Raw genomic sequence first — 23,274 nt, 5'->3', positions numbered from 1 at the left:
AAAGCCAAGTCAGATTTGTCAGTGTCTGTAGTAGTTAGAGATGTTGTGGTGGGTAAAAAAGCTCAGCCCGACCTGAACCCAAAATAAACCCGTCCACCAAAAATCCAACTTTAAAAAACCCAGATGGGTTTTTGAATAAGTGGGTAAAACCCGAAAAAACCTGATTATTCCGAGACTACTCGTGGGTACCCAACTTGGTTTTTATCGTTTTCTTAGAGTTTATTTTTAACTGTTAATATACTATTATATGTATGTTGTATCTATATTTTGTTTATAAATATATTTTAAATTATATTTATTTTCTATATTACATATATATTTGATGGGAAAAAGGTTGAATTGCGTTTTTGGCGGGAAAATGTTAAATTGCGTTTTTTTGGAGAAAAAATGTTAAATTGCGTTTTTTGGCGGGAAAAATGTCAAATCTTTTTCTTGGCCAGAAATGTTGAATGTCGTTTTTGGCGGGAAAATGTTAAATTGTGTTTTTGGCGGAAAAATGTTGAATATCATTTTTGGCGGGAAAATGTTAAATTGCGTTTTTGAGTGGAAAATGTGAAATCTTTTTGGCGGGAAAATATTGAATGTCGTTTTTGGCGGGAAAATGTTAAATTGCGTTTTTGACAGGAAAATGTGAAATCTTTTTGGCAGGAAAATGTTGAATGTCTTTTTTGGCGGTAAACTGTTAAATCGCGGTTTATGGAGAAAAATGTGAAATCTTTTTTGACAAGAAAATGTTGATTCACCTGAAAAAGGACTTAAAAAAAAAACCGTGGGTACCCATAACCCAATGAGGTAAACCCATATGGGTTTTATTTATTTGGGTACCCAGTCCATTTTAAACCTGTATTTTTTTCTAAAAAAAGTAGATTTATGGGCTTAAAATTTTATGTGGGTTTTGGGTACCCAGTGAGTTTTAACCCATCATTAGCATCTTTACTAGTAGTCTTCAATGCACTAGACCTTTCAGCATAATAAATGAACACGTTTTCCACTTTTTCCAGGAGGCTGATTAGTACTTCACCATGCCAGCTCCTTGTGTTTTTTTTCTGTTCAGTGTTTGGTAAATCTCTTTAATGCCCACTGGGCCGTATGAGAAGACCATTACGGTGTGCTGGGGTCACATGATATGACGCCACCCTTCAACTCTTCTTACCATACACACATTTAAATCCCATAAGTTCACTGTCTAGGTCCATTAACGTTGTTTTCCTGAAAGCCCATTTAAATATGGGCCATAAATGGTCATAATGGCCAGAACGCGCAACCCCCAGCTAACTACATGCCGTTTTGGAGTTTCTCCCTTTTCATTTCTTATTGGAGAAACGTTTAATTTTTATTCTTTTATTTTCTTTGCTCAAGTTTTGTTGATTTGTTAGCAGATTTTCTGTTTTTTTCTTAAAGGATCTCAAACTTTGTGTTTTCATGGCTAATAGATATAAATCATATAATTTGAATTTACAAATGCTATTATTCCAAAAGAAAAAAAAAAGTTTGTATAGAAAACAATAGATGTTTATCAGAGGTGAAAGTGATAAGGAATTGAGTGTGAACGTCAAGAGACAAGACTTGTGATGTATTGTTGGGGAATCATGTCACATAGGGTGATGTCCTCTGCTCGTGTTTCGAGTAGCAAAGTTGCAGCTTTTTTACCTTTTAAGCTCACTCTCAAAAGTTTAGTAGTCTCACTTTTGCATCAAAATCATCAAAAACGGTAATTCTGGGGCTAAAGTGCAAGATTCAAATCTTTTTATCTTTTAGTATTTTTCAATCCTGCAAAAGGCGAAAAATAAGATCTAAAAGTCATTCATTCAAGAAACAGAATTTTTGTTTTTTTCTTTAAAACTATTTGATGATAGTTATCTAAAATAGAATCTATATATTCTTTTGCAATATTTTTTAAAAAAAATGCAAAACAAACATTCTTTTGAATCTTCTAACGTTTCAAAATCTTATGAAGTTACAGATCAATAGGTCAATAAACTTATCTTCCAAACACAACTCAACCTCAACGACACAATATAAAAGTGTTTGTTTTCTTCTGGAATATAAAATTTTAAAACGTTCTTTTCCTGGAGGATGATGAAAGATCTTGACAGTTGATTTGGCATCACCACCAATCATCTAAGCCAATTCCTAAAGTCACTAGTAGAAGCTGGAGAGATCTCAACACCGTTAGACTCAGTGCAACATGAAGAGTAATTCGATTGCTGCTCTAACATTCCACCAAAATGTGAACCAGCCACACTCTTAAAGCTTGGACTCCTTAAGCTATTATTGTCCTCATACTCCGCTGGCGGTGGTACCGGATACGAGAGCCGTTTCTTGACCAAACCCGCACGGTCCCTCTCGGGAGTTGAGGGCCGTTGCCTCGGTGCACTATGAGACCGGATCCTCGCTTTAGCTGACTCTGTACTCGCCATGTAATTAGGCAACAATGATGCATTATTAACCATTGTGGTACTAATGCTACATCCACTCCTAGCTGTGAAACTATAATTGGATCTCAAGCTTGGTGTGTTTGATGTATAACTATAAGCTGCTCGGTCACGGTCTTCCCTCGGGTCTCTCTGGCACCGTGGACTAGCTGACCGAATAAGTATTGGTCTAGACTTAGCCGGAGATGGAGTGGCTGAGAAATTATTGCGGGATTGGTAATGGTGGCTAGTTCTTGATGGGGAACTAGGTCTTTGGCCACGACTCGGGCTTCCTGCTCCTGTTCTTGAGTAAGGCTGAGAAGTGTCGATTTCAACGGTTTTAACTGAAACCCTTTGGTCAACCGAAGCTCTACTACTAGCTCGTTTATCCCACGGTCTAGTAGCCATCCACCGGTCAAGCCATTTTGGCCTTTCCTCTTCAAGTTCTACCTCGTGGTGTCCTTCCGTGGATTGGTTACCAACCGTCCTCCACATCTTTCCATTGAAACGAAACGATGTTATCAACAAGCTCAATATATATAACAGACTATATGCCGGTTTAATTAATTTTACCTTTTGAGAGAAAGCTTGTGACAAATTAGTCTTGTCATGTCTCAATGCTGTGTCCCGTCTCCGTTGTAGCATCACTTTCACTGCGTCTATCGTGTGTGGTCGGTCATCCCAATCTTCCGCGGCGCTGCTTCCTTCTCTTGACTACAACAAATAAATAACCATAATTCCAAAAGACGTTAGCCACCATATGAAATTACAAACGCAATTTACAATTAACAAAAACAGAATTGCTTAAAGATTGAAAAATATACAAAATATGTATACCTAAGAGTAAAGAAATAATCAAGGCACACCTATGTGAATGCACCATTTGAACTAGATAGGCATGCTAAAAACAGCTTAACCTTATGAATAAACTAAAAAGCAAAACATGTCTATAACTAAAAAACATATCAATTGATTATGCTATAGTTTAGGCAAGGCCTAGGAGGCTATACTAACCATGGATTGTCGATCTGACAAATCTTGAAGATAGCGAGATTCAAAAACAGCGTGAGAGTCACTGAACGCGGATTTGCGACTACCGTCATGAGACAAGCGTTTGCGTTGGTCAAGCACACGAGACTGGACTCGAACCAGAGCTTGCATACACCTTAATGTCATTTTAGCTTGCTTTCTCACATTATGTCCCCTCACCAATGCTTGTAGCTTCACTAACCCTTTTAATGCTCTTAATGCTCTTCTTGCCTTACCAAATTAGAAAGAACAAAACTTATATCAAGACCCAAAAAAAAATTATCTAAATGAAATCCCAATCTTTTAAATGGTAGATCTTGTATAAGCAATGTTAATTTTATAGACATAGACACACATCATTGTCACTAAAAAGTGGTCTAGAAGTCAAGTTGGTTAAAAAAATGAAAGTAAAAATATAGGTCATTAATAATTGCTCACCAAATATCCTCTGAAAGAAGTCTGGATGACAACAGCAGCGTAATTTTCTCTTGCGTAATAAATCCGCCTCGGTGCGAGTGTCTTAGATGCTGACGTGGCGATGGGGACTACGGCGGACGGGGGTTTACCGGCGTTGGATGGCGGCGTCGTAGTTGCGTAACTCGGTGCTGTCTCCGGAGAGGGTTTTGAGTTTACGTTAAGTGAATCTTCCTGAGGTGCTGGTGGAGAGATACCGGAAGACTTCACCGGAGATTCTTGAGTCGCCGGTTTTCTAAACCACCGTCTCTTCTCTCTCTTCTTTTTTTAAAAAAACAGAGAAAAATGAAAACCAATAATCATACTTTGAATATAGTAAGCAAATAATAAGATCTAAGAATAAGAAACCTTTTCTTCATCTTCTTCGACGTCATTACTATGATCTTTCTTCGTCGGAGATCGGAAAGCTCGCTTTACAGCGGTGAGCCAAGAAGAAGAGCCGTTCTTTTTCCCCATGTGTAATGTGTTTAATTACTTTTGGTCTCAACAAATTATTACCACTCTATTGTCTTTATGTATCGGTGTTCCGTGAAGTTGAGATTTAGGTATTTAGCTGTAGATTTTTTTTTCAGAAATAAGGAGTGAGAGAGAAACAGAAAGTACAGATAACCTTTGGTTGCTTTGTAAGAAGTTGCTCTGAGTCTGACCACCTCTTTTACTGCAACCACGACACCAATAACTGTGTTTCTTTCTCTTTAATAAATTTTATCTTTTCACCAAATACATAGTATTATTAATTTATTTTGTTGGCATCGATATTAACATGAATATATTCGTTTTTGGGTCCATATTGATTATATACCGTGCGGGACAATATACGTAGACTAGATAAGGAGAGAGATTGCACGTTGTTTTAGCTCCATAATCTACATTTTTATTTATTTTTTTTCTGTTATTCTACTAAATGCCAATATTTGGCTTAGCGCATGCGTAATTTTTACTACTATTATATAAAGTTGGTTGGAATGGTAGTAGGATGAACAAGTATTTATCGAGATTCTAAACAAATTGTATAAATCATTTTTTTTATTAATTGACAAATATAATCAAACTTGGTGTCTACAACTACATGATTTTGTGAAGTTTGGGGTTAAAGAACTAATCAAACTCGTGATTTTTGGACCAAGACGAATGTACAAGAAAAAATGAAAATATATTGGATCGCATATGATATGTTTATTGAAGACTATAAATATGTCAAATGAAGAATTATGTTACTAGTGCGAAAAGGACATCCATCAAGTATTGCTTGACCAAGCTCGTGCTGTCACATGCATGATGGACCACGGTGGTCGTTCCCTAGAAACCAACCAACAATTTCTGGTCAAAGTCAAATCTCTTAATTTGGGCTCTTATCTTTTATTTATTCACGGCTATTAGGTTTGAAGGCCCAATACTGAAAACAAATATATGTAAAATTAAAAAATGGGCCTAGCGAATATTTATGCGGCCCATCAAATAATTGGATAAAAGCTTTATAAACTCTGCATCTCCCGTCTCCGCATCCAAACCCTAGAAATTTTGTCTCTCTCGCCGCCTTGCGAAAAGCATTTTCGATCTTACTCTTAGGTAGTCTATGATTCTCCATTTGATCCGTTTATACTTGTTATTGGCATTTCATCATCGTCTGGGTTGTTCGACTTACTCTAATTTTGGTTTAAAACGGATTTAAAGTTTGTTTTTTTGTGAATAAGCAATTAATCTATTGTTACTGTTTTTGAATCGTTTCAGGATAAAAAAATGTCGACAGTTGGAGAGCTTGCTTGCAGCTACGCTGTTATGATCCTCGAGGACGAGGGTATCGCTATCACGGTATCTTTCCTTTGACTCCTGCTTGTCTATTTCTAAATCTTGATTGGTCTCTTTGCTTTAGTCAGTAGGGTTTTGGAACCGTTTCTTTTGACTTGATAGTTAGAAACTTAGTGAAAATGATTCTTATGGAGTGATAAGGATTTGGTATAGTATTATTTGGTCAGGAATTGAACAAGTATTTTATGTATCTGTCTAAATGTGTTTTGAATTGGGTAAAGATCTTTACTTGTGTTTGTTTATGTCGTTGATAGGCTGACAAAATCGCGACCTTGGTGAAAGCTGCTGGTGTTAGTATTGAGTCATACTGGCCAATGCTATTCGCCAAGATGGCTGAGAAACGTAACGTGACTGATCTCATCATGAACGTTGGTGCTGGTGGTGGAGGTGGTGCTCCGGTTGCAGCTGCTGCTCCAGCTGCTGGCGGTGGTGCGGCAGCTGCTCCTGCTGCTGAGGAGAAGAAGAAGGTAAATGAAATAGCAACGATAGACGAAATCATTCTTCTAACTAATAAGTGATATAAAATTGATCTCATTTTGGTATTGCAGGATGAGCCAGCAGAAGAGAGTGACGGAGATTTGGGTTTCGGTTTGTTTGACTAAACGCAGTCACTTGTCTTTCTTCTTTGTAGTTGGATATTGGAGACTATATTTTGTCGTATGAGTTATTATTACTTGTTTGATCTGGCTAAAGGACTATTAGTTGGTTTATGATGCGTATGTTGTATAACTCAAGTTTCCTAGCAAACCAATCGGCTCGGGCTTTTGTTAGAATTGATTTTGTTTATTTTCTACCAAGTCTTCGTTCATCAAATATAGGTCTTTAATTTCGAAAACGTCAAACCATAAATGTTAAATCCGGTCATACAATATTTAGAATTGTCATCAAATATAGGTCTTTAATAAAATTGGCTTTTGCAGTAATGTTAGGCCGGCCCAATGCCTTTATTATCGGAACATGTTAGTGTTTGTTCTTCTTCTTACCCAGCAGCGTCTTCATAACATTTGTACGTCTATTGTCATACATTCCATTTGATGAAATTGAGATAAGGATAAATACGATAAAAAAGTAATGGGATTTTTCGTAAGAGAAATAGGAAAACCAAAAAATGTTGTTTAGAGGATTAAATATGTTTCATAATAATTTAGTAGTAACGGTAGGAATTAGGTTTTAAATTCAATTTTCTTTCTTTTAGAGTCAAAAGTAGTTGCATCTATAGCTCTACCTGATAACAAAAGATTTATGGGATTATATACAAATCTTAAAGAAAACGGATCTATTCTTAAAACTCAATTGAAAAGCCATATTTCTAAATGGTTAGAATTTTATGGTTATTCACCTGAATTTGTTCAGATCATTTTGTTAATTTGATGATTCCACTATTGATTAACCAATTCGAGTTAAAGAAGAAAATAAATTATGTTGAGCATACTTAACAAGGATTATATTTGTAGATCGGATCTTGAAATTAAGAGATGAAATGAAAAGAAAGAAAAAAACATTGGTGTTAACGAAGAAGGGTGGGTCCAAAATTGATTAAATATTTTTCGAACAAACAAATAAAAATATATATAAGTATTTAGAGCCGGGATCGTCTGCCTCCTCTGCCTCTCATCTCTTGTTCTCTCCGCCCATCTCTGCTCTCTTTTATTTTCCCAGAAAGTTTTTTTTTTTTTTTTCCGAATTCCGTTAATCTCATTGGGGTTTCCATTGATAGCAATGGCGACGGCTTTCGCTCCCACTAAGCTCACTGCCACGGTTCCTCTGCATGGATCCCATGAGAATCGTCTCTTGCTCCCGATCCGATTGGCTCCTCCTTCTTCTTTCCTCGGATCCACCCGTTCCCTCTCCCTTCGCAGACTCAATCACTCCAACGCCACCCGTCGATCTCCCGTCGTCTCTGTCCAGGAAGTTGTCAAGGAGAAGCAATCCACCAATAATACCAGCCTGGTACGCTTCCTCTCCTCGTCTCCTTCTTTTGGAATTTTACAAGTTGTGAGATTTGTTGTATTGATTTAAGTAATTTGAAATAGTTGATAACCAAAGAGGAAGGATTGGAGTTGTATGAAGATATGATACTAGGTAGATCTTTCGAAGACATGTGTGCTCAAATGTATTACCGAGGCAAGATGTTTGGTTTTGTTCACTTGTACAATGGCCAAGAGGCTGTTTCTACTGGCTTTATCAAGCTCCTTACCAAGTCTGACTCTGTCGTTAGTACCTACCGTGACCATGTCCATGCCCTCAGCAAAGGTGTCTCTGCTCGTGCTGTTATGAGCGAGCTCTTCGGCAAGGTTACTGGATGCTGCAGAGGCCAAGGTGGATCCATGCACATGTTCTCCAAAGAACACAACATGCTTGGTGGCTTTGCTTTTATTGGTGAAGGCATTCCTGTCGCCACTGGTGCTGCCTTTAGCTCCAAGTACAGGAGGGAAGTCTTGAAACAGGATTGTGATGATGTCACTGTCGCCTTTTTCGGAGATGGAACTTGTAACAACGGACAGTTCTTCGAGTGTCTCAACATGGCTGCTCTCTATAAACTGCCTATTATCTTTGTTGTCGAGAATAACTTGTGGGCCATTGGGATGTCTCACTTGAGAGCCACTTCTGACCCCGAGATTTGGAAGAAAGGTCCTGCATTTGGGATGCCTGGTGTTCATGTTGACGGTATGGATGTCTTGAAGGTCAGGGAAGTCGCTAAAGAAGCTGTCACTAGAGCTAGAAGAGGAGAAGGTCCAACCTTGGTTGAATGTGAGACTTATAGATTCAGAGGACACTCCTTGGCTGATCCCGATGAGCTCCGTGATGCTGGTAAATATCGACTTCCTTCTGCTTCTTGATGCTTGTACTGATTATCTAAGGGTTGAAACAACCTTCTCTTTAATTTGAATTTTTTTTTGCAGCTGAGAAAGCCAAATACGCGGCTAGAGACCCAATCGCAGCATTGAAGAAGTATTTGATAGAGAACAAGCTTGCAAAGGAAGCAGAGCTAAAGTCAATAGAGAAAAAGATAGACGAGTTGGTGGAGGAAGCGGTTGAGTTTGCAGACGCTAGTCCACAGCCCGGTCGCAGTCAGTTGCTAGAGAATGTGTTTGCTGATCCAAAAGGATTTGGAATTGGACCTGATGGACGGTACAGATGTGAGGACCCCAAGTTTACCGAAGGCACAGCTCAAGTCTGAGAAGACAAGTTTAACCATAAGCTGTCTACTGTCTCTTCGATGTTTCTATATATCTTATTAAGTTAAATGCTACAGAGAATCAGTTTGAATCATTTGCACTTTTTGCTTTTTGTTTGGTGTTACTAAACTATCACAAGGTTCTTCTTGTAGTTCGTTGGGTTTTCATTGGTTACCACTTACCAGAGAATTGTATTTTTTTTTTTAAAGATAATTATTTTGCAACCTCGGGTGATTACACTCTAAACAAGATGGGCTCTGCAACAGGAGCCAGTACCACCAATTACACACAATCTCGTATAAGAACAATACATGCCAATACAGCTTCCACAGCACAGAAAACTCTTTTCCTCTTTGCTTCATCTCTGCATAGCTTGCTTATAATATAGCTTTAAACCTCAAGATTTGCAGACTTCTTCATAGTAAGATCAAAGAAGACAGTGTTGTGGTTTGCATAACGATCATTTGGGTCAAAATATAGCTTCAAACCTCTGAGGGAGTTCAAACATAGCAGATTCTATCACTACCACCTTCCCTCAGAGCCAAGGAGTTGTAGATGTAGTGGTCAGAATGAAGATTGAGGATGAATGGGCCATTAGACAAGATTGCACTGGTTCTAATTTCATGGCTCCTACTTTCTTTGTAATTAAAGTGTTTGGTAAAGGGAATAAGAGACTTGAAGAAATGAAAATGTTTGAATAATTTTTTATTTTTTGATTTATAACTTTGGGCCTTTTGTTTATTTCATGAAAAACAAAACCTGCTACGCGAAAGAGAGTGTCTCATCTGACGTAGCGAATACCGAGCAGGATTGTAACGGGTTAAATGACCCGACCCGATTTGTTCTATTAATTTCTATTTCATTTCTTTTTTTTTTAATCATTCTTCTCAAATAATTTACTTTCTGGTCCTTCGATAATGGCGGCCTCCTGCTTCGCAATTCCCTTATCTTCTTCTTCTCGATCGTCTCACAATGCAATTCCCAAATACAAAACCCTAATCTCTTCTTCTTCTTACTCTTACTTAGAATCTCTGAAACTTCAATTCTCTTCTTCCAATTCTTTTCATCACTCTTCTCTTTCTCGTCCCTTTGTAGCTCAACCACTTCAAATCAAGGTCTCTTCTTCAGAATTATCAGTTCTCGATGAAGAAAAAGAAGAAGAAGTAGTTAAAGGAGAAGCAGAACCCAATAAAGATAGTGTCGTCTCCAAAGCAGAACCAGTAAAGAAACCGAGACCTTGCGAGCTCTACGTGTGTAATATCCCTAGAAGCTACGACATTGCTCAGCTTCTTGACATGTTTCAGCCTTTTGGAACTGTAATCTCTGTAGAGGTGGTACTTCTTATCCAGATTTGATTGATCCTACAATGCCTTTATGAAAATTCAAAGTTTTACTCTTTCAACTTAGCTTTGAAAATTCAAAGATCATCCACAATGTAATTTGAAAATACTTAGCTTTGAGTTCCATCAAGACGAATCAAACGTACTGGTTACTCTTTTGAGTATATGGATGATTGACAAGTATAGTGAGAGGTGTGCATTGCTTGGAAATGATGTTGCAGGTATCGCGAAATCCTCAGACGGGAGAGAGCCGTGGAAGCGGGTACGTGACAATGGGTTCTATAAACTCTGCCAAAATCGCCATTGCTTCTCTTGATGGAACAGTAAGAGCCCGGGAAACCAAAAAACAAGTCTATCTTTCTTCTGGTTGAGTGTAAAGTTGAGTGCTTTGGTTTTGTTGCTATATATGAAGGAAGTAGGTGGTCGGGAAATGCGGGTTAGGTACTCTGTTGACATGAATCCAGGAACAAGAAGAAACCCTGAAGTCTTGAACTCAACTCCAAAGAAGATTCTGATGTACGAAAGCCAACACAAGGTCTATGTCGGAAATCTCCCTTGGTTCACACAGCCTGATGGTTTGAGAAACCACTTTAGCAAGTTTGGCACAATCGTAAGCACGAGAGTGTTACATGATCGTAAGACCGGGAGAAACAGAGTCTTTGCCTTTCTTTCTTTTACAAGCGGTGAAGAACGTGATGCGGCTTTATCATTCAATGGAACAGTTAAGTTCGTTATCCATAAAAAGAATCTTGCTTGAGGAAACTTCTTCTACTGCTCTCTGGCTTTATCACAATCTCTCTTTTGCAGCAATATGAAGGTCGCAGAATCATCGTCAGAGAAGGTATCGAGAAGAGTGAGTCGTAAACCAACTGTTCTGCTTTTGCTGCAAAGACATCTCTTGGACACAAACAATGTGTAATGAATGTCTTCTGATTTCTTCGACAAGTAACCTTTACATATTATATCCTTCTCGATTTTGTTTATCACCCATTATATCTACCTGTATAATTCTCTTTTCGATCTTCTTCTTCGATTCATCTACTCTACAAATGAAAGATAATCGTCAAACCTCCCCAACTGTCGTCTCACTCTAACATTTTGCCAAACACTTGGTGTGCATGCAATACTCAGGTTCCAAATAAAGAAAACAGAACCATTAGCATCTTCATTTTGTAAGGCTTAACTCCGAGGATCCGATTCGGAGACCCGAATAAGGATTTAGGATCCACACACGACTTTCGTCACTCTCCGATTCCATTCCCCGTTGGAGAAGATCAACCAACTAGGGTTTTAAATCTCGGGAGGAGACTGAAAAAGGCCATAAATGATAAATGGGCTTTATATTTGTTTAGGCCCAGTGAAATGATTTCAAGTGGGCCCATCTGATAACTACCTCCTTTTACCTTCTTACACCAGAAATCACACAAACCCTAGTGTGATTCAGTCCAGAAAATACAAACTTTTTCAATTAATTATATCACTAAATTTGTTTTAAGATATTGATCTTTAGAGCATGTTCATAGGTGATACTCACAAAATATCATCAAGAATATTTTTTAGTATTATTTATAATGTTTGTTTAATAAATATATATAATATTTTTTGCTTTTGTCAAATGTAACCAATCAGAAGAAGCCACGTCAGATGATACTGGTATCACAAATATCAGTGGGCTGATACTGATAAGCATATTCTAATTGCTTTACTAATATAAAAATAATTTTTGTACTTGTGATAATCTAAAAATATCACCCATGTACATGGTTTTATAACTATTTCTTGATTGCAACATTCACTATGGGCTATTAATGCCATTAAAACCGGTTCATTGCTGAATTTATTGGCCCAAACCCTAAAACGCAGCTTAAACTTGTTAGCCAGCCTTTAAACTCTGAAGAGTCAAATCGTGAACAATTAGATTTCACACATAAAGTATTCGTATCTAACTCAGGGTGGACACAATCTTCTTCTTATATGCTAATGATTCGTTCGCCACTTTCACGGTTTCACCTAATTACATACACTATTGTTTTCGTTTATACGTTTCTATTTTTTATTCGCATCTTCCTATTTCACTATTCAAAACCATAGTGTTGCATTACGCATTAGTTCGAGACAATTCAATCCTCCATCGGGGGGCTAAATGATATCACTCTAAATTTATTACACTTTCAAAATTAAAGTTTATATATACCACATATATAAGTAGTGCAAACTAGATGGATCCAATGAAAGAAAAAAAAAAAAAGTGTAAAAGGGATCCAATGAAGATGCGAACAATTAAGATGGAGAATTATTTTGTGAAAGTCACAAATCTCACCTGATTATGATTAGTCTATCTTGTTCAAAAGTGTTTTCTTTTTCCCAGTCATTTCTCGAATCTGAATCAAATATGACGTTTGATTTAGAAAATAGTCATCGTGCATATTTATTAGTGGCTTCTTTGTTATTATTGTCAGTGGTTGATCTATCTAAGAAGAATATGAATATTTAATTTACCTTTTCTCCCTAAATCCTTTTTCCTCTAGTAAATTAGAATAAACTAAACAGTAATTATCTCTTTCCCTACATCTATGTTGAAAATAAGAAGAGAAAGTTTCGATGTTGCGCGGAGTTTTGCAGGAAACACATGCATGTCTCTTCTTATTGATCCAAAATTTAAATTAAAAACAGAAAGCAAAATTAGAACTATAATGGAGATCAAGATTTACCAAGTTACTCAACCTTTATTCAGGCTGGAAGTATATATAACCCACAAAATTCTTAAGAAAGTTTTTGAATTTTGTTTAACCTAAAATTAATAACTTACTTGGTGGATGAAGAATCAATCATATGCTAAGAATTTCCGCGAGAGATGTAAACCTTTTTTTAATTATGTGAAGTTTTATGCTGTGATATAGAATCCGTGAGTAATGTTGTACTATAGTTTAGTGTTTTGAACTTTTGATCCATCCATTTATTTAAGATTAAAATATAAAAAAGAAAATCAAAGAATTTTAGTGGTAATTATTATCATAATCTGTTAGTATTCAATAAATTTTGTAATTTCAGTCCTCACATCAAATATAATAGTATACACATTTCTTTGCGATATTAGTGGCCACAAAATTCCCAATTATGCTCGAAGATAGAAGTTATAAATTAGAAAACTTAGTGAGGTACATGTCGACCCACACTATATATTCTTAACTTTTTTAAAAACGTTATTCTTGTCTCGTTACTTTCAATTGCTTTTCTGCTCCCTCCAACTATTTTTAGTGGGTTTGTTCGATATTATGTTCAAAAATTCTCTTCTTTTCCTTAAAAACATGTCGTGAAAAAAAAACACAAACATTTAGTTTCCGACTGAGTTTTCATTTGCCAAAGTTGTATAGCTAGCGCTTGTTTAGTGCTTGGTGTTAAGAAAAGCAACATGAGGTAAATGGAGGATGATTTCTGTGCCTTAACACCTAAACCATTTAATCGTTTAGACAACATTAGGTTGTTTAAAAAAAAAAACTATTAAGTTGTTCATGCATGTATAAGATAAAATTATTATATATTGATGCATTTAATGAGTTAAATAATTTATAAACAATGTAATAAATTACATTTTATAAGTTGTAAGAAAGATCAATAGTTGTAGCTAGTTGGTAAGAAAAAATATTCTGTTAATTTAACAAGTACAAATTTGCTCGATTTATAGTTTTGTAATATCAGGAAAACAAAATTTCAACTTCAAGTTCTATATTTTCAGTGTTCTAAATCCAAACTATATTTGAAGGAGTAAACTAACATTAGTTTTAACTTCAAAAAGATACTTGTCTAGATAGAAAAAAACGTTTAGACTTCTTAGAGCATCATTATCAATAGGTTGTTAACAATATCATAAGAACTATTAAAATATTATATTAAACAAAATAAGAATAAAAAAAAATAAAAAAGTGTGCTTGAGATGAAAAATGGCTCTTAGCTAAGAGTTTTCTTCCTTATTCTCTTCTTTTGTAAGAGCCTTTCTAATATTTAAACATTATGTTATATATCAAAATTGTTTAGAACTACATGTAAGAGTCCATTGATAAAGATGGTCTTAGCCCACTTAAAGTAACTCATGAACATAGAGAAAATCAGTCTAACTTCTAAAATCAAGACGTGTATGAAAGGCTTAGACACTTGTTTCTGAAAAATTATGTCAAACCAACTCTGAAGCCATGCATAAGTAGGCATATCCCAAATTAATTCCACTTTCACGACCACTCATGCACTCGAACTCAGATAGCAATACCAACTCCTTTTTGTCTTTTCCTTCTTTTTTTCGTATCACAAAAGTTTTGTCAAGTTCAATCTAGATAGATTGCGATCAATCTTATCAATGGAAATAGTAATGTTTCTTCTTTTAGTTTTTTTTTTACCACCCACATGTTAAAATTAAGGGTCAATTTGCAAGATGATTATAAAGAGACATAATCTGCAAAGAATACGCAATATAATATTAGTAAATGAGTGGCAATTTCTCATTCGTGTTTGATTTAAAAGACAAATAGACCGCAACTTAGAATTTTCTGTTAACCTTAACAGAAAATGATATTTGTAATATATATGACTTGTCGTGATAGAATTCACAACCTTTTTTTTTTTCCTTTACTAACACTTTTATTTTGATTTCTATTTTAAATTCGAGTCGTATATTACGATAATATATAATAAAAGTTCTAAAAATTTTCCTTAATATATTATCATTTACATAACACCAATAATCATTTTTTCAGTAAAACCACTAATAAAAAAACTTGTCTTATGGGGTTAAGGGAGTTTAATTGATATATATATATATATTTACAACTTTACTATAGCATTTGAAATAATTTAAAACTCCGTAATTATTTTTGAGCTTTGATTTGTCTACGGCACTGAAGGCGGTGAAAAAAATTATGGTAAAGGCCAAATTTGCCGGACAAAACGAAATTTACATACTGTGCTGTGGAATCAAAAAAAGAAGAAAATATATATATATATATATATATATAACAGGTTGTGGGAACATTAATCTATGCCAAGTTAACGAATTCGTAATTCACCAAAAAAAAAAGTTAACGAATTCGTTAGATTAAAATCAAATGCTTCGGCGTGGTAATGTACCTATGTAATTTCCTTAGAATCTTGCAAAGAGTATTTGGATATATGATGAATATAGTAATATGTTATGCTATTTTAAACGTTTGAAAATCCTATTGTACACATAAAAAATTAAAGGGTGTAGTATGAAGTGCTTGATTAACTTTTCATTAAAACAAATGCATATGCTGTAGTAAGATTTTAGATAAGTAGTTCAGGAGAATAAAAATATAGGTTAACGTTAACGTCAAAGCTAAGTAAGTCCAAAGTGGAACAACACATACACACTTTTCTTATAAATATGGGAAGCTTTGTGGTTGCCAAACTCAAAGCACATTGGGGCTTATCTCTCTCTAAGTAATACACACAAAAATAACTCACATATAGAGAGAGATATGGCTGGAGATATGCAAGGAGTGAGAGTAGTAGAAAAATATTCACCGGTCATAGTGATGGTGATGTCAAATGTAGCGATGGGTTCGGTGAATGCACTTGTGAAGAAAGCTCTTGATGTTGGTGTGAACCATATGGTCATTGGTGCTTATCGAATGGCTATTTCCGCTTTAATTTTGGTTCCCTTTGCCTATGTCTTGGAAAGGTTTGATATGTTGATCGAAATAGGAGATAGTGAAAATTCTGTATTCTAACATGCAAGTAGAAATTTAGAAGCCACGAATGTTAATATATATGTATAATTTTAATGAATTTTCTAAAGAATTTCTATTGTTGTTAAATAGGAAAACAAGACCACAAATAACGTTTAGGCTAATGGTCGATCATTTCGTCAGTGGCCTTCTCGGGTTAGTCCTCTCAAACCTAATTGCATTTTATTATATTATTTTGTCGGCCATTTGCAATTTATTCTTATAGTTTAATAGTTTGTACTAATCATAAGCTAAATTATTAAAGATCTTTTAATTAATTTATGGGTTTAAATTGACAGGGCGAGTTTGATGCAGTTTTTCTTTTTGCTTGGTCTGTCGTACACGTCAGCAACTGTTTCGTGTGCTTTGGTAAGCATGTTGCCTGCAATCACCTTCGCTTTGGCCCTTATTTTCAGGTAACGATGGAACCATCTAACCTCTTTATCATCAATTGATAATATATATTAATCTAGATTTTTAAAAAGCACTACTGAAAGTATTGACAACATAATATAGAACATTATATTTTCTTATTAATTGTAATGCAATCTGATTGGTTTTCTTTTCCATCAAATTACCTTAAGTATACGTAACTGCATCCACTGAGCCCTCTTTCTAAAGCTTTTCCTGAAAAAATGTCTTTTCTTAGCTATACGTCGCATTTTTATAAACTTTGATGGAATGATGCGGAAAATTATTAAAAAGCGACTCTATTTTGTAACGCCAGGAAAGAAAAAAAACAAATACTTTCTACTATGATTCATATTCTCAATAACTTGTTTCAAAATAATCATTAAAATTTTACTTTTTTTAGGACTGAAAATGTGAAGATTCTAAAGACCAAAGCAGGAATGTTGAAGGTGATTGGAACTTTGATCTGTATAAGTGGAGCTTTGTTCTTAACATTTTACAAAGGCCCACAAATATCAAACTCTCACTCTCACTCTCACGGTGGGGCTTCCCACAACAACAACGATCAAGACAAGGCCAATAATTGGCTTCTTGGATGTCTTTATTTAACCATAGGAACAGTGTTGCTATCTCTATGGATGTTGTTTCAAGGGACTTTAAGTATTAAGTACCCTTGCAAATACTCGAGCACTTGTCTTATGTCAATTTTCGCGGCATTTCAATGTGCTCTCTTGAGCCTTTACAAGAGCAGAGACGTTAATGATTGGATCATAGATGATAGATTCGTTATCACCGTCATCATATACGCTGTAAGTTACAAACATCATATCTTTATAAATTAACTTTTTAAAAATTATAAGATTAGTATGTAAGAACTTAAGATATTAATGTGGGTTTTTTTATGTGGTTTTTTTTTATCATATATTATAGGGAGTGGTAGGACAAGCAATGACGACGGTTGCAACAACATGGGGGATTAAAAAATTAGGAGCTGTGTTCGCATCGGCGTTTTTCCCACTTACTCTCATTTCGGCTACTCTATTTGATTTCCTCATTTTACACACTCCTTTATACCTTGGAAGGTATCTTCTTCGATAATCTCTATCAAATTAATTTTGTCTAGGCATAACACTAATTACAACATTAAAACTTTTGGTCTACAGTGTGATTGGATCACTAGTGACCATAACGGGTCTCTACATGTTCTTGTGGGGGAAGAACAAAGAAACGGAATCATCAACTGCATTGTCTTCAGGAATGGATAACGAAGCTCAATATACTACTCCTAATAAGGATAACGACTCTAAGTCGCCCGTTTAATTTAATTATATTGTTGTTAATGTATGTTTCAAATAACTGTTATGTCCTAGTTAATGTTTAAGGAGAGGTAATGAGAGATAAAATTTTATAATTCCAAACATCAACGTAGAGATTTGTGAAATATTTAAATCCGGTTTGTTTGGTTATTTTGGAATAATTTCGGTTATTTCAATTAGATTCGGGTAGTTCAGTTCTTCGGTTAGTAACAAAAACTGGTCTATTGTTTTTTGGTTAACCTAGAACCGAACCGAACTAACCAAAGTTCTCGGTAACCTTTTGTAGTGGCTTCCTGACCGATGAGGCCGTCAACTTCAAAAAATATTGCAACTAAGCTCTGCTCCAACATTAGAGTATCTATAACTATGTTAAACGCTTCTGCTTTAAGCAAAACACAGTTGTAAGCTGGAATCTAAAAAAATGAGTGTAATGATGTTTGCTGAATTCCATAAATAAATACTACATGCTTCGGTTAAGACTTAAGAGTAATTAATGTTCCTTAATTTCTACAAATGTTATATAAGCAAGTTGACCAAAGTTCTCGATGATAATTTGTTGAAATTTTGTATAGGCATTGCATGATATTATATGAAAAGATGAAGATTTTTATACAGACGCAAGTTCCCCGAGCAGTCCAAGCTTGTCGGGTTTAATTCAACTATGTTAATACGCAAATTTATATAGAATAGGCGTAAAAGTGAGGCCCATACAATGTCTTATTACAAGCCCAGATCCAGCATAGCCAATACGTAGCAGTACACCATCACAGCTGGCACCGTACCCACTTGTTTAGTCGTCCAAGTTTGTACCAATAATCGTTTACACGTAAGCAATTGTGGACCACCACACTCACTTTTACCTACGTGAGCTTCACATTGAAGCTTCTGGCTCGTAGAGAAGCAACTTGAGATATACCAAAAAGTGCAGTAGACAGCCACTACAATATCACCACGTGTCGATCTGCGATGACTTCTGTTTTTTCCATTTATACCCTTGGTGCTGTTCCAGCCTCAAATAAACTTTTCAATTAAAATTTTTCCAAAAATTAGGGGAAAAATTGTTGTGGCTGAGATTGCTTCTGGCTTCTCTTCTTCTTCTTCCAGTCTTCTTCAGCCTAAAACAGTCTTCCTTCTTCTTCTTCTTCTTCTTCTTCTTCTTCTTCTTCAGTTATCTTCTTCCTTCTTCTCTCTGTTTTTTAAATTTATTTTTAGAGATTTTTTTTTGTTTTGCTTCCGATTTGATTATTTCCGGGAACGATGACTTCTCCGGGGAGTTCCCGGTGAGATGATAAGTCAGATTGCATACTTGTCTCCTCCATGGCTACTCTCAAGGGTATAACAGTTTACATTATGAGCAGTTTCTAGGATTCCTATAACATACTAAGATCTCTGTTTGGCTGCTGAGAAACTTATAGAAGCGATTAACTAAATCTTATTAGCTCTAAAAGTTAGCATAAATGATACGAATCTGGTGATTGATTACTGATATGAAGATTTGTGAAGGTTTTGGCTGCGGTGGATTCGTTTGGGTGAGGCTTTTGTGAATAATAATAAAGGGAATTCTTTTGAGTTCTGCTGGAGAAGCAGCGACTGTTTCACGGTGGACTTTGAAAAGATTTCTCTTTTGAATTTCGCTCATCACTCTTATCTTAGTGTTTGTGGATAAATATTTCTCATAAAGTACTTTCTCCTTTGCAGTTTCTCTAGAATCTAAAGAGGTTATCACAACGGCTTTGCAATTTGAAAACTTTCATGTTTGGGGAGATCAAAGATGGTTTCTTTTTTATACTTTACTTGTTAGAGAGGATTTGAAGCAGCGAATAGCTGCACCGGTCCTGTTATGGATACTAATACATCTGGAGAAGAATTATTAGCTAAGGTACTACTACTAATGAAATAAGATTGGTGTTTTTTTGTTTGAGAGATTTGGACTGTTGTTGTGTGAAGATTTGATTTTCTTTTGGGTTTTCAAATGTTTAGGCAAGAAAGCCATATACAATAACAAAGCAGCGAGAGCGATGGACTGAGGATGAGCATGAGAGGTTTCTAGAAGCCTTGAGGCTTTATGGAAGAGCTTGGCAACGAATTGAAGGTCGAAAGTTTATCTTTTGAATGTTTAGTTTGAACTCTTTGAGATTTTATATTCCTTTGTTTAGGAGTGTCTTTATCTCCTCTTGATTGGGAGATTCCTTCTTTTCTTTTCATTTTGTGTGCAGAACATATTGGGACAAAGACTGCTGTTCAGATCAGAAGTCATGCACAAAAGTTCTTCACAAAGGTAAGTTGATGATCCTTTCAGATCTTTTTAAAACACTTTCGTTATCTTGTGTAAAGGTACCATTTTTTCATATCGATCTATGACTATGTTTAGAAGTTGCCTGTCACTGTCTGGAAAAGATGATAGAAGGTTCTTCTTATTCTTCCTTTTCTCTAATTGCTTCAACTAGAAATTAGGCGTCTAAGTAGAGTGTGTTTTGCTAAGTAGAGTTGGTTGGTTCCGAGGATTGCATCTCGATCGTTTTTTATCTTTTTCATTTACTCTGTTCAACTAAACTTAACATTAGATTGGTCTGTCCAAACTTACTGTTAGAAAAAACTCTACAGAGAGCTTTCTTCTCTGAGACCATAAGATAGGTCCAAATTAACATAACTAGCGTTGCATTTGGATGACACAATTGTCCCATATTCACTAAAGTCGATGAAATAATGGGATTGCATGAATTCTTTTAGCCATCCATATGGAAACCAAACCTCCTTGCCCTATAGGACAGGACATGAAGTAACTCTATCATCTCTACCCCGAAAAATTCGGGTCAGTATAAGACTTTTTTCAACCTTGGTGATGTGGTCAATTTCATGAATCTCAGGATTTCACATCTGAGCTGCATTTTTCCATCTCCAGTTTGGAAAAGCTCACAGTTTTTGGTTCACATTTCAGTTGGAGAAAGAGGCTGAAGTTAAAGGCATCCCTGTTTGCCAAGCTTTGGACATAGAAATTCCGCCTCCTCGTCCTAAACGAAAACCCAATACTCCTTATCCTCGAAAGCCTGGGAACAACGGTACATCTTCCTCTCAAGTATCATCAGCAAAAGATGCAAAACTTGTTTCATCGGCCTCTTCTTCACAGTTGAATCAGGCGTTCTTGGATTTGGAAAAAATGCCGTTCTCTGAGGTTTATTCCTGATCTTTCTCTTCTTCATTTTATCATTTTGGTGGTCTTGTGATAGACTTCTTATGTTTTATTTTCTGGTTAGAAAACATCAACTGGAAAAGAAAATCAAGATGAGAATTGCTCGGGTGTTTCTACTGTGAACAAGTATCCCTTACCAACGAAAGTAAGTCTAAGAAAGCTACAAAATTGTAGTCGAAGAATCTGATGAATGCTTTCAAGTGCATGACAAATTATTTGTTCCATTCTGATTTTTAGCAGGTAAGTGGCGACATTGAAACAAGTAAGACCTCAACTGTGGACAACGCGGTTCAAGATGTTCCCAAGAAGAACAAAGACAAAGATGGTAACGATGGTACTACTGTGCACAGCATGCAAAACTACCCTTGGCATTTCCACGCAGATATTGTGAACGGGAATATAGCAAAATGCCCTCAAAATCATCCCTCAGGTATGGTATCTCAAGACTTCATGTTTCATCCTATGAGAGAAGAAACTCACGGGCACGCAAATCTTCAAGCTACAACAGCATCTGCTACTACTACAGCTTCTCATCAAGCGTTTCCAGCTTGTCATTCACAGGATGATTACCGTTCGTTTCTCCAGATATCATCTACTTTCTCCAATCTTATTATGTCAACTCTCCTACAGAATCCTGCAGCTCATGCTGCAGCTACATTCGCTGCTTCGGTCTGGCCTTATGCGAGTGTCGGGAATTCTGGTGATTCATCAACCCCAATGAGCTCTTCTCCTCCAAGTATAACTGCCATTGCCGCTGCTACAGTAGCTGCTGCAACTGCTTGGTGGGCTTCTCATGGACTTCTTCCTGTATGCGCTCCAGCTCCAATAACATGTGTTCCATTCTCAACTGTTGCAGTTCCAACTCCAGCAATGACTGAAATGGATACCGTTGAAAATACTCAACCGTTTGAGAAACAAAACACAGCTCTGCAAGATCAAAACTTGGCTTCGAAATCTCCAGCTTCATCATCTGATGATTCAGATGAGACTGGAGTAACCAAGCTAAATGCCGACTCAAAAACCAATGATGATAAAATTGAGGAGGTTGTTGTTACTGCCGCTGTGCATGACTCAAACACTGCCCAGAAGAAAAATCTTGTGGACCGCTCATCCTGTGGCTCAAATACACCTTCAGGGAGTGACGCAGAAACTGATGCATTAGATAAAATGGAGAAAGATAAAGAGGATGTGAAGGAGACAGATGAGAATCAGCCAGATGTTATTGAGTTAAATAACCGTAAGATTAAAATGAGAGACAACAACAGCAACAACAATGCAACTACTGATTCGTGGAAGGAAGTCTCCGAAGAGGTAAAACAAAAACCAATGATTCATGGATATTGCAGAGTTCTTCTGGGAACTAACACTATCAAAATATTTTCAGGGTCGTATAGCGTTTCAGGCTCTCTTTGCAAGAGAAAGATTGCCTCAAAGCTTTTCGCCTCCTCAAGTGGCAGAGAATGTGAATAGAAAACAAAGTGACACGTCAATGCCATTGGCTCCTAATTTCAAAAGCCAGGATTCTTGTGCTGCAGACCAAGAAGGAGTAGTAATGATCGGTGTTGGAACATGCAAGAGTCTTAAAACGAGACAGACAGGATTTAAGCCATACAAGAGATGTTCAATGGAAGTGAAAGAGAGCCAAGTTGGGAACATAAACAATCAAAGTGATGAAAAAGTCTGCAAAAGGCTTCGATTGGAAGGAGAAGCTTCTACATGACAGACTTGGAGGTAAAAAAAAAACATCCACATTTTTATCAATATCTTTAAATCTAGTGTTAGTAGTTTGCTTCTCCAATCTTTATGAAAGAGACTTTTAATTTTCCTTCCGAACATTTCTTTGGTCATGTCAGGTTCTGTACCATATTACCCCATGTCTTGTCTCTTGTCTCTGTTTGTGTATGCTACTTGTGGTCTATATGTCATCTGCTACTACTGTTAATTAACCATTAAGCAATGGATTTGTCTTTATTCTTCTTTTTAAAAATTGTGGATATTGATTGATGAGATCATAAATAGTTTATAATGATAAAAGATGAACTGTACAAAAGTTACAACTTAGAAAGTTTTGTCTTTTGGTGTTTCTTCATAATGATTCTCTCTGTTTGTTTCAAACTTGAAGGCGCTCGTTGCCCAACGCCAAATGCCCAAAGGTGCTAGGCTGGGCCTTAAAGATTTTACTCACACTACTTGGGCCTACATTACAACATTTTCCCTATTACAAGCTTAAGTAATAGAGGCCTAAAGAAGGCTTATATTGTGTAGCTAGTTTATACAATATTTCAATCTCTTAATTTGGTTTACTGATGAATGAGTAGATATACAATTTTTTTGTTCTCACTGAATGAGCCATATCCTTGCTACCAAACCAAAT

At 36.1% G+C, this 23,274-nt stretch overlaps 6 protein-coding genes and 1 long non-coding RNA gene across 21 annotated transcripts; 6 read left to right on the top strand and 1 right to left on the bottom strand.

Moving 5' to 3' along the window:
* Positions 1–1,874: 1,874 nt before the first annotated feature.
* IQD18 (IQ-domain 18) lies at positions 1,875–4,659 on the bottom strand. Of its 2 annotated transcripts, NM_001123732.2 has the most exons (5): positions 4,266–4,659; positions 3,882–4,178; positions 3,429–3,674; positions 2,988–3,128; positions 1,875–2,909 (listed from the first exon to the last, which is right to left on the bottom strand). In NM_001123732.2, exons 1-5 carry the CDS (start codon positions 4,371–4,373, stop codon positions 2,118–2,120), a joined length of 1,584 nt encoding a protein of 527 aa, NP_001117204.1. In that variant the 5' UTR covers positions 4,374–4,659; the 3' UTR covers positions 1,875–2,117. The 2 variants fall into 2 exon arrangements, with proteins under 2 accessions (NP_001117204.1, NP_001318900.1); NM_001331250.1 differs by having other exon boundaries at positions 1,923–2,909; positions 3,882–4,551.
* A 742-nt stretch (positions 4,660–5,401) lies between these two features.
* On the top strand, positions 5,402–6,703 carry AT1G01100 (60S acidic ribosomal protein family). 4 transcript variants are annotated; one of them, NM_001083969.1, is made up of 5 exons: positions 5,415–5,486; positions 5,649–5,729; positions 5,981–6,116; positions 6,165–6,193; positions 6,275–6,522. In NM_001083969.1, the coding sequence occupies exons 2-5, from the start codon at positions 5,658–5,660 to the stop codon at positions 6,326–6,328; spliced, it is 291 nt and encodes a 96-aa protein (NP_001077438.1). In that variant the 5' UTR covers positions 5,415–5,486; positions 5,649–5,657; the 3' UTR covers positions 6,329–6,522. The 4 variants fall into 4 exon arrangements, with proteins under 4 accessions (NP_849569.1, NP_001077438.1, NP_001077439.1 ...); NM_179238.4 differs by having other exon boundaries at positions 5,402–5,486; positions 5,981–6,193; positions 6,275–6,703; NM_001083970.1 differs by having other exon boundaries at positions 5,425–5,489; positions 5,981–6,193.
* A 604-nt stretch (positions 6,704–7,307) lies between these two features.
* On the top strand, positions 7,308–9,378 carry PDH-E1 ALPHA (pyruvate dehydrogenase E1 alpha). Its single transcript, NM_099991.4, has 3 exons — positions 7,308–7,676; positions 7,760–8,537; positions 8,630–9,378. Exons 1-3 carry the CDS (start codon positions 7,446–7,448, stop codon positions 8,905–8,907), a joined length of 1,287 nt encoding a protein of 428 aa, NP_171617.1. The 5' UTR covers positions 7,308–7,445; the 3' UTR covers positions 8,908–9,378.
* Positions 9,379–9,552: 174 nt separating this feature from the next.
* On the top strand, positions 9,553–11,642 carry AT1G01080 (RNA-binding (RRM/RBD/RNP motifs) family protein). 3 transcript variants are annotated; one of them, NM_099990.4, is made up of 4 exons: positions 9,553–10,236; positions 10,467–10,568; positions 10,658–10,966; positions 11,053–11,642. In NM_099990.4, exons 1-4 carry the CDS (start codon positions 9,823–9,825, stop codon positions 11,107–11,109), a joined length of 882 nt encoding a protein of 293 aa, NP_171616.1. In that variant the 5' UTR covers positions 9,553–9,822; the 3' UTR covers positions 11,110–11,642. The 3 variants fall into 3 exon arrangements, with proteins under 3 accessions (NP_171616.1, NP_001320997.1, NP_001030925.1); NM_001035848.1 differs by having other exon boundaries at positions 9,593–10,239; positions 11,053–11,316; NM_001331249.1 differs by having other exon boundaries at positions 10,658–11,642.
* A 1,674-nt stretch (positions 11,643–13,316) lies between these two features.
* Positions 13,317–13,525, top strand: AT1G04003. Its single transcript, NR_138630.1, has one exon. It is a non-coding gene; the product is annotated as an other RNA (long non-coding RNA).
* Positions 13,526–15,594: 2,069 nt separating this feature from the next.
* On the top strand, positions 15,595–18,168 carry UMAMIT28 (nodulin MtN21 /EamA-like transporter family protein). Of its 2 annotated transcripts, NM_099989.3 has the most exons (6): positions 15,595–15,937; positions 16,077–16,139; positions 16,283–16,399; positions 16,798–17,203; positions 17,325–17,476; positions 17,558–18,168. In NM_099989.3, exons 1-6 carry the CDS (start codon positions 15,735–15,737, stop codon positions 17,712–17,714), a joined length of 1,098 nt encoding a protein of 365 aa, NP_563617.1. In that variant the 5' UTR covers positions 15,595–15,734; the 3' UTR covers positions 17,715–18,168. The 2 variants fall into 2 exon arrangements, with proteins under 2 accessions (NP_563617.1, NP_973734.1); NM_202005.3 differs by having other exon boundaries at positions 15,667–16,139; positions 17,558–17,860.
* A 572-nt stretch (positions 18,169–18,740) lies between these two features.
* Positions 18,741–23,247, top strand: LHY (Homeodomain-like superfamily protein). 8 transcript variants are annotated; one of them, NM_001331246.1, is made up of 10 exons: positions 18,741–19,239; positions 19,409–19,589; positions 19,691–19,802; positions 19,927–19,988; positions 20,441–20,522; positions 20,613–20,882; positions 20,965–21,045; positions 21,138–22,211; positions 22,285–22,631; positions 23,023–23,247. In NM_001331246.1, the coding sequence occupies exons 3-9, from the start codon at positions 19,776–19,778 to the stop codon at positions 22,618–22,620; spliced, it is 1,932 nt and encodes a 643-aa protein (NP_001320628.1). In that variant the 5' UTR covers positions 18,741–19,239; positions 19,409–19,589; positions 19,691–19,775; the 3' UTR covers positions 22,621–22,631; positions 23,023–23,247. The 8 variants fall into 8 exon arrangements, with proteins under 8 accessions (NP_001320628.1, NP_001184882.1, NP_001320627.1 ...); NM_001035847.1 differs by lacking the exon at positions 20,441–20,522 and having other exon boundaries at positions 18,855–19,043; positions 19,214–19,239; positions 20,649–20,882; positions 23,023–23,233; NM_001197953.1 differs by lacking the exon at positions 23,023–23,247 and having other exon boundaries at positions 22,285–22,645.
* The last annotated feature ends 27 nt before the right edge of the window (positions 23,248–23,274 follow it).

The sequence above is a fragment of the Arabidopsis thaliana genome (genome assembly GCF_000001735.4).
Source record: "Arabidopsis thaliana chromosome 1 sequence".
Taxonomy (NCBI): Eukaryota; Viridiplantae; Streptophyta; class Magnoliopsida; order Brassicales; family Brassicaceae; genus Arabidopsis; species Arabidopsis thaliana.
This window is presented reverse-complemented; position numbering and strand designations above follow the sequence as displayed.

Excerpts from the sequence above, each read along its gene's own strand:
- AT1G01100 (NM_179238.4), top strand. The coding sequence starts at position 5,658 with ATGTCGACAGTTGGAGAGCTTGCTTGCAGCTACGCTGTTATGATCCTC. Across the intron at positions 5,730-5,980 it reads ACGAGGGTATCGCTATCACG|GCTGACAAAATCGCGACCTT; the intron begins GTATCTTTCCTT and ends TGTCGTTGATAG. Across the intron at positions 6,194-6,274 it reads CTGCTGAGGAGAAGAAGAAG|GATGAGCCAGCAGAAGAGAG; the intron begins GTAAATGAAATA and ends TTGGTATTGCAG.
- LHY (NM_001035847.1), top strand. The coding sequence starts at position 19,551 with ATGGATACTAATACATCTGGAGAAGAATTATTAGCTAAG. Across the intron at positions 19,803-19,926 it reads AGCTTGGCAACGAATTGAAG|AACATATTGGGACAAAGACT; the intron begins GTCGAAAGTTTA and ends TTTTGTGTGCAG. Across the intron at positions 20,883-20,964 it reads AAAAAATGCCGTTCTCTGAG|AAAACATCAACTGGAAAAGA; the intron begins GTTTATTCCTGA and ends TTTTCTGGTTAG.
- AT1G01080 (NM_001035848.1), top strand. The coding sequence starts at position 9,823 with ATGGCGGCCTCCTGCTTCGCAATTCCCTTATCTTCTTCTTCTCGATCG. Across the intron at positions 10,240-10,466 it reads CTGTAATCTCTGTAGAGGTG|GTATCGCGAAATCCTCAGAC; the intron begins GTACTTCTTATC and ends ATGATGTTGCAG. Across the intron at positions 10,967-11,052 it reads CTTTATCATTCAATGGAACA|CAATATGAAGGTCGCAGAAT; the intron begins GTTAAGTTCGTT and ends TCTCTTTTGCAG.
- IQD18 (NM_001123732.2), bottom strand. The coding sequence starts at position 4,373 with ATGGGGAAAAAGAACGGCTCTTCTTCTTGGCTCACCGCTGTAAAGCGA. Across the intron at positions 3,129-3,428 it reads TGTCAGATCGACAATCCATG|TCAAGAGAAGGAAGCAGCGC; the intron begins GTTAGTATAGCC and ends TATTTGTTGTAG. Across the intron at positions 2,910-2,987 it reads CACAAGCTTTCTCTCAAAAG|ATGTGGAGGACGGTTGGTAA; the intron begins GTAAAATTAATT and ends TTCAATGGAAAG.
- UMAMIT28 (NM_099989.3), top strand. The coding sequence starts at position 15,735 with ATGGCTGGAGATATGCAAGGAGTGAGAGTAGTAGAAAAATATTCACCG. Across the intron at positions 16,140-16,282 it reads TTCGTCAGTGGCCTTCTCGG|GGCGAGTTTGATGCAGTTTT; the intron begins GTTAGTCCTCTC and ends TTAAATTGACAG. Across the intron at positions 17,204-17,324 it reads TCACCGTCATCATATACGCT|GGAGTGGTAGGACAAGCAAT; the intron begins GTAAGTTACAAA and ends CATATATTATAG.